The sequence below is a fragment of the Schistocerca gregaria genome, chromosome 10 (assembly GCF_023897955.1).
Source record: "Schistocerca gregaria isolate iqSchGreg1 chromosome 10, iqSchGreg1.2, whole genome shotgun sequence".
Classification (NCBI taxonomy): domain Eukaryota; kingdom Metazoa; phylum Arthropoda; class Insecta; order Orthoptera; family Acrididae; genus Schistocerca; species Schistocerca gregaria.
The window spans coordinates 188,636,705-188,652,222 of record NC_064929.1 but is presented as its reverse complement, the minus strand read 5'-3'; the positions used below and the strand labels follow the sequence as shown (position 1 = coordinate 188,652,222).

The following is a 15,518-nucleotide window of genomic DNA, read 5'->3' as shown; positions in this document are numbered from 1 at the left end:
CAGTTTTAATCTGCCAGGAAGTTTCAAACCAGTCAATGTTTTTTCTGTGCATTTTGCATACTCCACACTAATTTTGTTTATTTTATTTATGCACTTAGCTGCCTCACACCTATTGAAGAAGGAATCTTAGGTCTAGTAATATAAAATGATATTTCGTTGTTACTTTTTGGTTTTCGGATTTAAATCAGCTGGCAAAGTTACTTTATGCCAAACAACAAATATCTAGTTCATCATTTGGAAACATTCCAGATATACTGTAAGCACTTTTTCATTATAAAATGTACTGTAAGATAAAAAAAAACAACAGACCGCGAAGGAATTACCTGAATGGGACGAACATCGGTGGATGCGATACACTTGAACAGACAATAAATTGATTACAATGTCAGAAAAACTAAATGCTTTATTCAAGAGAAAGAGCTTCACAAAGTGAGCAATTTCGTAATATGTTGGTCCGTCTGTGGCCGTTATGCAAATCATTATTCTACTTGGCATTGATCGATAGAGTTGTTTGATGTATCGCTGAGGGACATCGTACCAAATCCTGTCCAGTTGGTGTGTTAGATGTTCAAAATCCCGAGCTGGTTGTAGGGCCCTGCCCATAATGCCCCAAATGTTTTCATTTGTGGAGAGATCCGGCAGCTTGTTGGCCGAAGTGGGGTTTGGTAAAGACGTAGACGGGGATTGGAAACTCGCGCCGTGTGGCGTCGAACATTATCTTGCCGAAATGTTAACCGAGGATGGATTGCCATGATGAGCGACATAATGCGGGTAGAATATCGTCGACGTAACGCCGCGCAGTAAGGGTGGTGAGATGACAAGTGAAGGGGTCCTGCTATGAAAAGAGATGGCACCCCAGACCATCACTCCTAGACGTCGGGCTTTGTGTACGGCTCTTGAACTCTTTAGTTACTGACCTGAGAGAAATTCCGACAAGTGACTATGGGGCTCACGTCCTGAGGCACTGAACGGCAATCATACCAATGTCTCTGCTGATTAGGTTCAGTGGGAAGAGGGTGTACTGGAATACGCTTTCCTACCGGGATGCTCTGTACTTTTGCCTCGACCTGGTTACGCACTGACCAGAGAATTTGTAACAAGAGAGTACAGGGCCACCTTCTGAGGTCCTGCTGCTGATTAGGTCCAGTTGTAACACCATAGCTTAGACGTTACATATCTATTGCTGATTCATTTAGTTTTCTATTTTGTTCAACATCCCATCGTTGGACTTCTGTAATTAGTGTACGATTAATTCGATACTGTAATGAAGTATAATCTCTGTAATGATCTTTTGTCTTCCTCATATAGTCTCTTTGGTTATCTTTAAAATTAAATGATATTATTTAAATAATTTTATGTAGAACTACCAATATATGCAAATGTTCTGTTTTTTTTTTAAATGTTCGTTTGCTGTTATGTAAACTGCTGACCTCCACTAAAGGTTCTTAGTTATTTCATATGTAAAAGGTGTTGTGGTTCCCCTCGGGAATGGAACTATGTAGCGTGCGCAAATTGTGGATGGCCTAGGTAGAAAAGGTGGAACCAAGAGTCAGTCGGCGTCGAGCTACCAAACTGTCAACTGCTCATGTAAAAGTTGTGTATTGTGTTGGTTCTTAGAGAGGCTTTTCCTGGCGCTTTCCAATGCCTCGGATGGATGGATAAAGAGCTGGAGCTATTCTGGAATCGATGTCTATCATCGCCACCAAGAAATGACAGAGTCCGGCAATTCTACCTGCAAATCCACCTACCAACATACAATCGCCACCACATTGCGCAGTCACTGTAATGGAACACTGTAGTGATGTACAGTGAAGGATCAGTTCGCTCGATGTTTAGTGTACTCAAATACAAGGTAATTTTTGACTGAACTCTTGGACCTACCGTGATTTATCCTCAGTCACATTTCCAATTAGGATCCCTCCCATGCTAAAGTGCTTTCCGAGTGTCCTTTATTGAAAGAAAGTTAAAGTTAATGTGGCACGAGAATAAGCCGAAGTATATGATGCTTGCTGAAAATAACTTTTCTATTAAAACTGCTTATTAATATGTTGTTGCCAACTTCAGAATTAAAAGTTCTTAAAACTGAGGTTTATAAAGTTTTGCTTAGTAAATGATCACATTGCTGCCTGTTGTAAATCGCAAAAGGTGAGTCAGTTTCTTACAGTATGTCAAATTGTGTTCTACTGCAGTAAGAGATGAGAACGAATACTGTTGAAGGTTACATGTTCATACTTTTTAAGGCCTTATTTCTTTAGTGTATTGAAAGTGTGTTTAGTATGCTCTGCTACAGTGGTCAAGATTAAGGGGCCCCCACCACTGAAAGTAGTTCAAATACACAAAATTACTTAATTATAGCAAATTTCAATTACTCTTGCTGTTCAAGTCAAATTCTGTACAATATTGGGTTCCTCTTCTGTATTAAAAGTGCTTATTAATGTTGTAACAGGATCCATAGTTTGCCTATTGTGCTCATGCTACATAACGATTAATAGAAAGACAACTATCTCTGAAAACAGTAACTTCTTAATTCAAAAGACAGTGAGAAGTAATCTGTTAGTGAATTCAATTTAACTTTCAATCTAAATAGAAAAGTATTTAGCTGAGAGAGACAAACTGTGACCAGTTCATAATTTTGCAGTGAACTACATTTACAATTTTATGTGAGCCAGGAAAATGTTTGAAAACTAATACAGAACCTATGTCCAATTTGTAATTCCACAGTGAATATTAATAGTAACGTTATAAAGACTATTTAGTTTGAATAAGCAACTAAAAGTAATAGTGTGTATTGTTATCTGTTATATTTATGCATATAGTTTGTTCTAATCTGTCAACTCCAGACTTAACGTTAACATATGCAGGTGTCAGAGTTCATTGCACTCGCGGGTGGCAAAATATAGGTTGTGTTTGTCCGTTAAAGTTACTCATGCCTACATTCTTACACAAGAATGTCAATTATTCTCATGCCTAATTAGGTTGGCGACCGTTTTTTTTTATTCTTTGAACAGTGTGGACGAGTAAATTATTGTTTGTTACTGTTTGAATATTTACGTAATTCTGACATTCACTTCCGATAAGCCACCTCTGTTAGGTACATCACGGTCAACATAACAAAATTCCTCTCAGAGGGTAACACTGCTCTGTTGCGTTATACCATAATTGCTTTAACAAGATAGTTTTATTCCACGAAATTCCTTCACCAGGGAAGACGAATGGAATATTACAGAATTTGAAACACGAACAGCCGCTAGAATGAGTTTCTTAGAAGTAGATACCTTCGGGGTTGCGAAGCAACTCAAATGGCTTGATACGGGCAAGTCTTCAGGTCCTGATTGTGTACCGATTTGGTTCCTTTCAGATTACGCTGATACAATAGCTCCCTACTTAGCAATCATATACAACCGCTCGCTCACCGATAGACCTGTACCTACGGAATGGAAAATTGCGCAGGTCACACCAGTGTTTAAGAAGGGTAGTAGGAGTAATCCATCGAACTACAGACCTATATCATTGACGTCTGTTTGCAATAGGGTTTTGGAGCATATACTGTATTCAGACATTATGAATTACCTCGAAGGGAACGATCTATTGATACGTAATCAGCATGCTTTCAGAAAACATCGTTCTTGTGCAACGCAGCTAGCTCTTTATTCGCACGAAGTAATGGCCGCTATCGACAGGGGATCTCAAGTTGATTCCGTATTTCTAGATTTCCGGAAAGCTTTTGACACCGTTCCTCACAAGCGACTTCTAATCAAGCTGCGGGCCTATGGGGTATCGTCTCAGTAGTGCGACTCGATTCGTGATTTCCTGTCAGGAAGGTCGCAGTTCGTAGTAATAGACGGCAAATCATCGAGTAAAACTGAAGTGTTATCAGGTGCTCCCCAGGAAAGCGCCCTGGGACCTCTGCTGTTCCTGATCTATATAAATGATCTGAGTGACAATCTGAGCAGTTCTCTTAGGTTGATCGCAGGTGATGCTATAATTTACCGTCTAGTAAGGTCACCCAAAGACCAGCATCAGTTGCAAAGCGATTTAGAAAAGATTGCTGTATGGTGTGGCAGGTGGCAGTTGACGCTAAATAACGAAAAGCGTGAGGTGATCCATATGAGTTCCAAAAGAAATCCGTTGGAATTCGATTACTTGATGAATAGTACAATTCTCAAGGCTGTCAATTCAACTAAGTACCTGGATGTTAAAATTACGAACAACTTCTGTTGGAAAGACAACATAGAGAATATTGTGGGGAAGGCGAGCCAAATGTTGCGATTCATTGGCAGGACACTTAGAAGATGCAACAAGTCCACTAATGAGACAGCTTACACTACACTTGTTCGTCCTCTGTTAGAAAATTTCTGCGCGGTGTGGGATCCTTACCAGGTGGGATTGACCGAGGACATCGAAAGGGTGCAAAAAAGGGCAGCTCGTTTCGTGTTATCACGTAGTAGGGGAGACAGTGTGGCAGATATGATACGCGAGTTGGGATTGAAGTCATTAAAGCAAAGACGTTTTTCGTCGCGGCGAGACCTTTTTACGAAATTTCAGTCACCAATTTTCTCTTCTGAATGCGAAAATATTTTGTTGAGCTCAACCTGCACAGGCAGGAATGATCGTCGAAATAAAATAATAGGAATCAGAGCTCGAACAGAAAGGTTTAGGTGTTCGTTTTTCCCGCGCGCTGTTCGGGAGTGGAATGGTAGAGAGATAGTATGATTGTGGTTCGATGAATCCTCTGCCAAGCACTTAAATGTGAATTGCAGAGTAAGCATGTAGCTGTAGATGAATTACATTTACAATTTTATGTCAGCTAGGAAAATGTTTGAAAAGTAATACTGAACCTATGTCCAATTTATAATTCTACAGTGAATATTAATAGTAATAGCAATAACTTTTCACTTTCAATAAGCCCTGAAAGGCTGGCGGCAGTTTTTTTATTCTTTGAACAGTGTGGATAAGTAAATTATTGTTTGAATATTTACGTAATTCTGACTTTCACTTCCGATAAGCCACCTCCGTTAGGTGCAACACGGTCAACATAACAAAATTCCTCTCACACGGAGACGACACGACCGTGGGGTCAGGGATTTGTCCGAAATCCTGAGAGAAATCGATCCAAAGCCAGAAGCCTGTGGTTCAGTTCCTTCTCCGGTATTTTTTTTTTCCTTCTGTTGCCTGCAAAATTGCAGCGCATTGTTACATGCGAATCTTGAAATTAATTCCCGGGAAGACTGTATAAAATTTCATTCCATAATTCACCATCGATTATCGTCACCAATATTCCGAGACATGATTCAATATCCCTGGTTTGCCTCAAAATTATCAGAAGCTCAAAACATTTTCGTAAAAGTTAATGGGGCATGTTTTTGTACAGATTTATTGTAAACGTCCTGTGATTGTAAAAAATCCGTTTTTATATGCTGCGCAAGATGTCGCAAAAATTGTCGCTTTGTTTGTTTTTACGATAATTACCACTGCGGTTCTTGTTTATAATTATTATATAAAAATTGAATGTTTCCCAATCGAGTTTGTTATTCTGATTAAAAACCCAATGTTTTTTTCCTCACATACTTCACAATGAAAAATGGAAAATCAACCGCCATGAATTGTGTTGTTGGACAATAAGAAAATAATTTTTAATCAACAATGTAACTAATTTGTTAAAGACAATGTAGGTTTGGGAAACTTTCTGAATAATTGGTGGAATAACAAAAGAAAATGAAACAGAAGAAAAAAAAGTGCCGGAGGAGAAATCGAACCCGATACCTTTGGCGTAAGAGTACGAGCCGTAAACATCTAGGACGGACGGCGGCTTGGCAATGCACTAACATTTTGTACTCATATGGCACCTAAGAAACTTTGGATCGATTTTCCCGGGATTTTCAGGGTAGTGCGTCCTAATGTTTTAACTATGTTGTGTGTTAGGGGTCCTCTTTCACCACACAAAATTTCAGACAAATCCTCGACCCCACGTCTCCTTGTCAGAGGGTAACACTGCTCTGTTGCGTTATACCGTAATTGCTTTAACAAGATAGTTTTGTTTCACGACCTGCCTTTAAGGTTACGGTATAGCAGTAGCTGACAGTAGAGGGAGTGCCGTGGTTCTCTGTACTCCTCACATAGTGAACGGCGCGCGAGAGGCGGCTGCGGGGCTCACCTCCTGAGGTCCTGTATGGCGGTGATACCCATGTCCCTGCCGGTGAGGTCGAGCCGGTAGAGCGAGTACTGGAAGCCGGTCAGCGTCTCGGCGGGCCGCACCTGCGAGATGCTGTTGTCGCGCAGGGACAGCGTGCGCAGGAAGTCGAACTCGTGGAACAGCTGCTGCGGCAGCTCGGTCAGGTTGTTGGCGGACAGGTCCAGCGCCTGGAGCGTCGCCTCCAGCCCGGAGAAGGCGCGCGCCGACAGCTCGCTGAGGCCGCAGTCCCGCAGGGACAGCTCGCGGATCTTGGCGTCGCGGAACGCGTCACCCTGCGGGCAAACGTTCACCCAGTCAGTCCGGCAACGTTCCCGTCCCAGTGGGTCCACCCTCTCAAAGTTGGAGCGTATGGCCACCTGAATGTAGCGCGAGGTTGAAACGTGTACCAAACGTCGACCTCACATTGAGAAAATACACTCCTGGAAATTGAAATAAGAACACCGTGAATTCATTGTCCCAGGAAGCGGAAACTTTATTGACACATTCCTGGGGTCAGATACATCACATGATCACACTGACAGAACCACAGGCACATAGACACAGGCAACAGAGCATGCACAATGTCGGTACTAGTACAGTGTATATCCACCTTTCGCAGCAATGCAGGCTGCTATTCTCCCATGGAGACGATCGTAGAGATGCTGGATGTAGTCCTGTGGAACGGCTTACCATGCCATTTCCACCTGGCGCCCCAGTTGGACCAGCGTTCGTGCTGGACTTGCAGACCGCGTGAGACGACGCTTTATCCAGTCCAAAACATGCTCAATGGGGGACAGATCCGGAGATCTTGCTGGCCAGGGTAGTTGACTTACACCTTCTAGAGCACGTTGGGTGGCACGGGATACATGCGGACGTGCATTGTCCTGTTGGAACAGCAAGTTCCTTTGCCGGTCTAGGAAAGGTAGAAAGATGGGTTCGATGACGGTTTGGATGTACCGTGCACTATTCAGTGTCCCCTCGACGATCACCAGAGGTGTACGGCCAGTGTAGGTGATCGCTCCCCACACCATGATGCCGGGTGTTGGCCCTGTGTGCCTCGGTCGTATGCAGTCCTGATTGTGGCGCTCACCTGCACAGCGCCAAACACGCATACGACCATCATTTGCACCAAGGCAGAAGCGACTCTCATCGCTGAAGACGACACGTCTCCATTCGTCCCTCCATTCACGCCTGTCGCGACACCACTGGAGGCGGCCTGCACGATGTTGGGGCGTGAGCGGAAGACGGCCTAACGGTGTGCGGGACCGTAGCCCAGATTCATGGAGACGGTTGCGAATGGTCCTCGCCGATACCCCAGGAGCAACAGTGTCCCTAATTTGCTGGGAAGTGGCGGTGCGGTCCCCTACGGCACTGCGTAGGATCCTACGGTCTTGGCGTGCATCCGTGCGTCGCTGGGGTCCGGTCCCAGGTCGACGGGCACGTGCACCTTCCGCCGACCACTGGCGACAACATCGATGTACTGTGGAGACCTCACGCCCCACGTGTTGAGCAATTCGGCGGTACGTCCACCCGGCCTCCCGCATGCCCACTATACGCCCTCGCTCAAATTCCGTCAACTGCACATACGGTTCACGTCCACGCTGTCGCGTCATGCTACCAGTGTTAATGACTGCGATGGAGCTCCGTATGCCACGGCAAACTGGCTGACACTGACGGCGGCGGTGCACAAATGCTGCGTAGCTAGCGCCATTCGACGGCCAACACCGCGGTTCCTGGTTTGTCCGCTGTGCCGTGTGTGTGATCATTGCTTGTACAGCCCTCTCCAGTGTCCGGAGCAAGTATGGTGGGTCTGACACACCGATGTCAATGTGTTCTTTTTTCCATTTCCAGGAGTGTATTCCTGTGGATGCATTCTGTGGTGGTGGACCGTGTTGTAACCGCAGGAACAACCCAAGTCTAATTACAATAATTTCATGCAGTACGCCGAGAATAGTACGTAGGAAGAAGTTAAAATTGTAGCGCTGGACGCCTGGTGTGGCCGAAGGGTCATCCGAGGCGGAAGTCAAACTGTTGGGCAGCGGCGCTTGATAAGAAACGAAACAGCCAACAGATACGAAAGAAGCTCTGTGTAGGGACTCATGATGAGCATTCAATTAAGAGTATGAACAAAAAGCATTCCTGGCTAGACAGAGAGGTCTGGGAGTGCAGAGAGAAAGAAAGAGGGCCCTTGGTGGGGACAGCGCTACGTCATGAGGAGCCAAAGAAGGGCTCAGGACGCAGTGCGTGACCAAATAGGGAGAGGCGCCTCTATCCCTCCACTCAGCCTCTGAAGAACAAAACAAAAAAAAAAGGTTCAAATGGCTCTGAGCACTATGGGACTTAACATCTGTGGTCATCAGTCCCCAAGAACTTAGAACTACTTAAACCTAACTAACCTAAGGACATCACACACATCCATGCCCGAAGCAGGATTCGAACCTGCGACCGTAGCATCCGCACTCTGAAGAACAATAGCAACAACAATGCTTTAACGATACCAAATAAGGACAAGTTGCCTTCGACGCTACGCCATGCCAAGCGCTGGCGGGGTCGAATGGGGAACGCTAACAAAACTCCGCACGCCGCTCTGGGGAGAGTCGGGAGCTTCTTGTAGTTAGAGTGATAGCAGCATCCGACTTGGGCTGAGGAACGGGCTGTAGGCAGGCAGCCGCAGATAGTCGCTGGAGAGCGTCAGGGCGTAGCCGCGGGACTCTTAACGTAGGGTGCTGGGAAATATTGCAGAGCTTCTAGTTGGCAGTCAGAACGGTGGAGTCAGTCACAGTCTCTGTATTAGACTTGGCCTTCGTGTGAATGTAATCACCACGCAGTTAGGGTCAGTTGTATTTATTCAGAATAAACTGCAATTTGTTAAAGTTAGCAAGACTTTAATTCTACCCGCTTCCTAGCCTTGTACCTTCACACCGGGGATTTCTACATCTTAGCGAGATCAAAAACTCTCCCTCCCACTAAGGTCAACCGGCTAAATCCCTTTCACAAACCCGTGTCGCTCAATCCCTCGCAATACCCACGCTTGGGACGCGACAACCGTGACAGTGGGACATCCAGAAAGGAAGAGAATCCAAATGCTTGAGATATGATGATATACAACGATGTTGAGAATTAGGTGCTGTAACAGTCACTCACGAGGGGAACACGCCAAGTGACATAACCTGTGGTGGTGGACCGTGACAGTGGGACATCAGGAAAAGAAGAGCATCCAAATGTTTGAGATCAAGACTGGTGTTAAACAGGGAGATGGATTGTCACCATTGTTGTTCAATATAGCACTGGACGAAGTGATCAGGCAGTGGAGAGCAATAAACTAGGAAATGGGAATACCAAAGACCCATGTGGGCGACAAAAAGGACAACAGGGCTCAAAGGGACTGCCTAGCCTTTGCAGATGACATAGCAATAGTGAGAAGGAAGAAGACGCAAAGACACAACTCGACAACTTAAGTAAGGTAGCCAGAAAGGTGGGACTGAGGATCGCCTATAACAAGACAAAGACATTAAACACCACTGCAAACTGGGAAACTCCGGAAGGTGCTGTGCCAATGGTGGACAAATTTAAATACCTAGGAGAAATTATAACATGAAGGAACAGGAGCAAGGAGGGAATAACAGAGAGCATAAAGAAGATGAGGTCAGCCTTCTGCATGACGAGAGATGTATACAACAAAAGGAATATATCCACAGAGGCAAACATAAGCCACTACAAGGCAACGGTGAGGAATGCAGTATTATATGCTGCTAAGACGATGACACTAGGAAGAAATAGGGCAGAGCAACTAGAGAAAGAAGAGAGGAAAATACTGAGATAAATACTAGGTTCCAAAAGAGGTGGAGAGAGGTGGATGCGAAGACCTAGGGAACATGAGAACAATACCCGGGGAAATCAACGCTCAAAAGGGCAAGGTTTGCTGGGCATATACACTCCTGGAAATGGAAAAAAGAACACATTGACACCGGTGTGTCAGACCCACCATACTTGCTCCGGACACTGCGAGAGGGCTGTACAAGCAATGATCACACGCACGGCACAACGGACACACCAGGAACCGCGGTGTTTGCCGTCGAATGGCTCTAGCTGCGCAGCATTTGTGCACCGCCGCCGTCAGTGTCAACCATTTTGCCGTGACATACGGAACTCCATCGCAGTCTTTAACACTGGTAGCATGCCGCGACAGCGTGGACGTGAACCGTATGTGCAGTTGACGGACGTATAGGGCGTATAGGGCGTATAGTGGGCATGCGGGAGGCCGGGTGGACGTACCGCCGAATTGCTCAACACATGGGGCGTGAGGTCTCCACAGTACATCGATTTTGTCGCCAGTGGTCGGCGGAAGGTGCACGTGCCCGTCCACCTGGGACCGGACCGCAGCGACGCATGGATGCACGCCAAGACCGCAGGATCCTACGCAGTGCCGTAGGGGACCGCACCGCCACTTCCCAGCAAATTAGGGACACTGTTGCTCCTGGGGTATCGGCGAGGACCATTCGCAACCGTCTTCATGAAGCTGGGCTACGTTCCCGCACACCGTTAGGCTGTCTTCCGCTCACGCAACAACATCGTGCAGCCCGCCTCCAGTGGTGTCGCGACAGGCGTGAATGGAGGGACGAATGTAGACGTGTCGTCTTCAGCAATGAGAGTCGCTTCTGCCTTGGTGCCGATGATGGTCGTATGCGTGTTTGGCGCCGTGCAGGTGAGCGCCACAATCAGGACTGCATACGACCGAGGCACACAGGGCCAACACTCGGCATCATGGTATGGGGAGCGATCTCCTACACTGGCCGTACACCTCTGGTGATCGTCGAGGGGACACTGAGTAGTGCACGGTACATCCAAACCGTCATCGAACCCATCGTTCTACCATTCCTAGACCGGCAAAGGAACTTGCTGTTCCAACAGGACAATGCACGTCCGCATGTATCCCGTGCCACCCAACGTGCTCTAGAAGGTGTAAGTCAACTACCCTGGCCAGCAAGATCTCCGGATCTGTCCCCCATTGAGCATGTTTGGGACTGGATGAAGCGGTCGTCTCACGCGGTCTGCACGTCCAGCACGAACGCTGGTCCAACTGAGGCACCAGGTGGAAATGGCATGGCAAGCCGTTCCACAGGACTACATCCAGCATCTCTACGATCGTCTCCATGGGAGAATAGCAGCCTGCATTGCTGCGAAAGGTGGATATACACTGTACTAGTGCCGACATTGTGCATGCTCTGTTGCCTGTGTCTATGTGCCTGTGGTTCTGTCAGTGTGATCATGTGATGTATCTGACCCCAGGAATGTGTCAATAAAGTTTCCCCTTCCTGGGACAATGAATTCACGTTCTTATTTCAATTTCCAGGAGTGTAGTTAGGATAAGTATGGACAGAATGACGAAGAGAGTGTGTGAAACAACAGGGAGGACAAGGGGAAAGACAGGAACAAAGTGGATTGTTGAACTTCAGAAGGAGAGGTTGCAATTGGGGATCAAGGTCGAAGGAAAGGAAAATTGGAGGAACAAATATACACTGACATATATGCCAGAGATGAATGACAGAGATGAATACACGAAAAGATTAGAATGTCACCAGTGGAGCCGCTAGGAGAAACGGTAACTGAAGATCTCGGAAGAAGAGAGGGAGAGGAGAAGAGAAGACAAAGAATGAAGAGGTTCTCGGAGAAGAAGAGGAAAATGCAGTCCACGAAGGGGCTACCCGTGGGCCTACAGAGGCCGTAACGCAAGAAGAAGAAGAAGAAGAAGATATAAAATGATGTTGAGCATTAGGTTGGGGTTGGGGTTGTTTTGGGGAAGGAGACCAGACAGCGAGGTCATCGGTCTCATCGGATTAGGGAAGGGCTGGGAAGGATGTCGGCCGTGCCCTTTGAAAGGAACCATCCCGGCATTTGCCTGGAGCGATTTAGGGAAATCACAGAAAACCTAAACCAGGGTGGCCGGACGCGGGATTGAACCGTCGTCCTCCACCTCGCTCGGTCCGAGAATTAAGTGCTGTACCAGTCACTCACGAGGGAAACACGGCAAGTGCCATTACCCGATATCTCAGACTCTTTGCACAGTAAAAGAGGAGCCAAAACGAGTGAACACGTGTCCCGGCTTACCCGTAGAAATGCGACCGTATCTGTGAAGATGGTGATCAACGTTTCCAACGCACTTTAGGTGCCTCTAAGCTCGCGGTATGCTCAGGCCAACTGCCGGCGCAGTGGCTACAACCGCGGACTCTCACTTTGACGCTACGTGTCCTAAACACGATTATTGTTTCTATTTTACTTACTTTCTTATATCTGTTCATTTATCTACCGGTGTCTGTTGAAGGTTACTACACGATTGTTTTCTTATCGAGTCATGGGAAACAAATAACAACTGCTTTTCACAGTAAGTGTGTGAGGTTACGGGCGAGTTGTGGCGCCCTGAACATATTCTAAGTTCAGAGTTGGCGGCCACCGCTCGGGCCGTTTGGCAAGGCGCGGATCGTTAGCAAGCGCGTGATACCGCGCAACGACCGGACCACGTGGTCAACCGAGGCTGGGAATTCCTTGGTGACGCTGTGCGCCGGGAGGGCCAAAGATGGCGGACTTTGGGGAACCTTAATGGCAGACATTTCACAGTTCGTATAGAAATTAACAGTAGCCAGATGAATCATGATACCTCAAAGAGAAATTTGATTATATTTATATGTTTTGACGATGCCATTATGGCCGTATCACTTTAGAACATGGTGTAAAAAAGGTAAGTTATAGTGTATTTTATCTGTACATTTCCCTGGTGTCTGACAGTATATTGTGATACGTATTGCTGTGTTAAGTTAAAAGACACACTGCTCACTGGATGTATATATTTTAGATCTGAAGATAGTCATTACAGACTGAAACCGGTCATCGTCTAAAGAATTCATTTGTGATCAGAGACTGGAATAAAAAAGCATTTTGCAGTATTGGATTACTGTTTGTACACGCGATTATGTCGCAGTTGGTGATACATTACTAATATTTGCACGACGATTTTGATTGTGCAATCAGATTTTCAATATCTTTATTAGTTAGTATCTCACGGTAAATTATACAAGTAACACCCAGCAACGAATTTCGAAAATATAAACGGTTCATCCGATATTGTCGATCGCCGTGTCTTTAGAAAGGCATTAGTGTAAACCTAAATTGGTATGGATTACAAGCATGTAACTCGAATAGGGAATTAGATTAGGAAATGAGGTGCTTAATATAGTAAAGGAGTTTTGCTATTTGGGGAGCAAAATAACTGATGATGGACGAAGTAGAGAAGATATAAAATGTAGACTGGCAATGGCAAGGAAAGCGTTTCTGAAGAAGAGAAATTTGTTAACATCGAGCACAGATTTAAGTGTCAGGAAGTCGTTTCTGAAAGTATTTTTATGGAGTTTAGTCATATATGGAAGTGAAACATGGACGATAAATAGTTTGGACAAGAAGAGAATAGAAGCTTTCGAAATGTGGTGCTACAGAAGAATGCTGAAGATTAGATGGGTAGATCACATAACTAATGAGGAGGTATTGAATAGAATTGGAGAGAAGAGGAGTTTGTGGCACAACTTGACAAGAAGAAGGGGCCGGTTGGTAGGACATGTTCTGAGGCATCAAGGGATCACAAATTTAGCATTGGAGGGCAGTATGGAGGATAAAAATCATAGAGGGAGACCAAGAGATGAATACACCAAGCAGATTCAGAAGGATGTAGGATGCAGTATTTACTGGAGATGAAGAAGACTGCACAGGATAGGGTAGCATGGAGAGCTTCATCAAACCAGTCTCAGGACTGAAGACCACAAAAACAACTTGAATAGTACATGAGTTATTGGAGGTCAAAGTGGCCGTTTACTATCGATCGCGTCAGACCATAAATACTCCACGTTTACACGAAAAACCGATAGCAGCATGCTTATAAACATATTTATTCATCCATGTTTTTATTTATATCCGATATATTCTATTAATGAAGAAATTGTTTAAATATTCACTGTGTTATAGAAAGCACAGAGACATTAATCTACTGGCCTACCATTTGTTGTAATTCCTTTGATATACGTTCATGTAATTTGTTTAGGTATCTAATAATGTGTGCTATAGCGTGTTTATGGTCCAGCCGTAAGAATATTCATATAGTTCCGAGTTATTTAAATGTAAATCCAGTACTTCGAATGTGTTTCATTATGTTTGTGTGGGTGCCTTGGCATGAAGACATGGCGCGAGCGCTCTAGCCAGTCACAGCGCTCTTGAATGGGGACACTGGATGGAAGGCAGTTCTGGCAGTGCGGCATTTCAGCGCGGTACGGCATGGGACACGGGAGTGAGTGCTGCACACGGGCTGTACAGGGCGACGGACGCATAGACGGCGGACAGACTTGGACAGTGGAGCAGTTTGCGCTTGGTCGCGGAGCATAGAAATATTTCGGAGTGCCGACCTGTGCACTTGTGAGATTTCCGTGGCTTCTTCAGTGAAGGCGTTTAGAGGTGAATGTCTCGCGAGCTGTGTTGTTGTTCATAACTAATTGCGTGCTGTAGGAATCCATTGTTTACCAGTTTCAACTTATATTTTATTTAACTGCTGGACCATCGACACATTTTCGAACGTACGTCTACTATCATACTCATAATTTAAAGTCGTTAAGATAATTCCTGCACATTTTATTTAACTACGAATAAAAGCTTGCTGAGGTGCTCTGTCCACTAATGTGCGTAATTTTTCTAGTTACCGTACAGCTGACCTCTGAAAGCCCGGAGATAGTCACAAGTATTTCAGTATGTTGCAGAGAGCCACCGATTAGCGAGTCGTAAGAACTATAATACTGGGAGATAGATGGGATGACTTTGTGACACATCTGCAGAAATGATTTTTTTTTCAGTATTTCTGCGGAACCCAAGACATATCAGATATAATACGCCTGAGAACAAGCTGTTCCAGAAGCAGGACGCACTGGCCTCTCCGCCACCACCTCGGACATATTACTGGAAAAGGCCACTTAGAGCAAGTAGTTTGGACAGTTCTGTATTCTTCAAGTCGATATTACCGATTCTCGGGAAGAAACTAATACCATTACAGTTAATGATTTTACTTTTGCATGAAGCGGCAGTCATGTAAAACTTTCCGAAAGATATAACCGCAATTTGACTCTACAATGGTTTTTACACTGCAATCGGGATTTCGGTTTCAGCCCATTTCCAAGTGTTACAAGTAACAAAAGTCAGTAGACTTGAGTAGAACCCCAGGCATCGTCCAAACATGTATCCTGAGTTATATAGAACAATTTTGTATGAATAAATGTGAGGACATTTGTGTAATATGCTTATCCACTGGCAAATAGCA

The 15,518-nt window shown here is 45.3% G+C and overlaps 1 protein-coding gene across 1 annotated transcript in view; it reads right to left on the bottom strand.

The window, feature by feature from the left end:
- The window catches only part of LOC126293315 (chaoptin), a 253,508-nt gene that overhangs the window by 116,671 nt on the left and 121,319 nt on the right, over window positions 1–15,518 (bottom strand). The window contains exon 6 of the mRNA XM_049986461.1: window positions 6,155–6,465. Coding sequence (XP_049842418.1) covers window positions 6,155–6,465 — 311 coding nt within the window. The remainder of the gene's footprint in view (window positions 1–6,154; window positions 6,466–15,518) is intronic.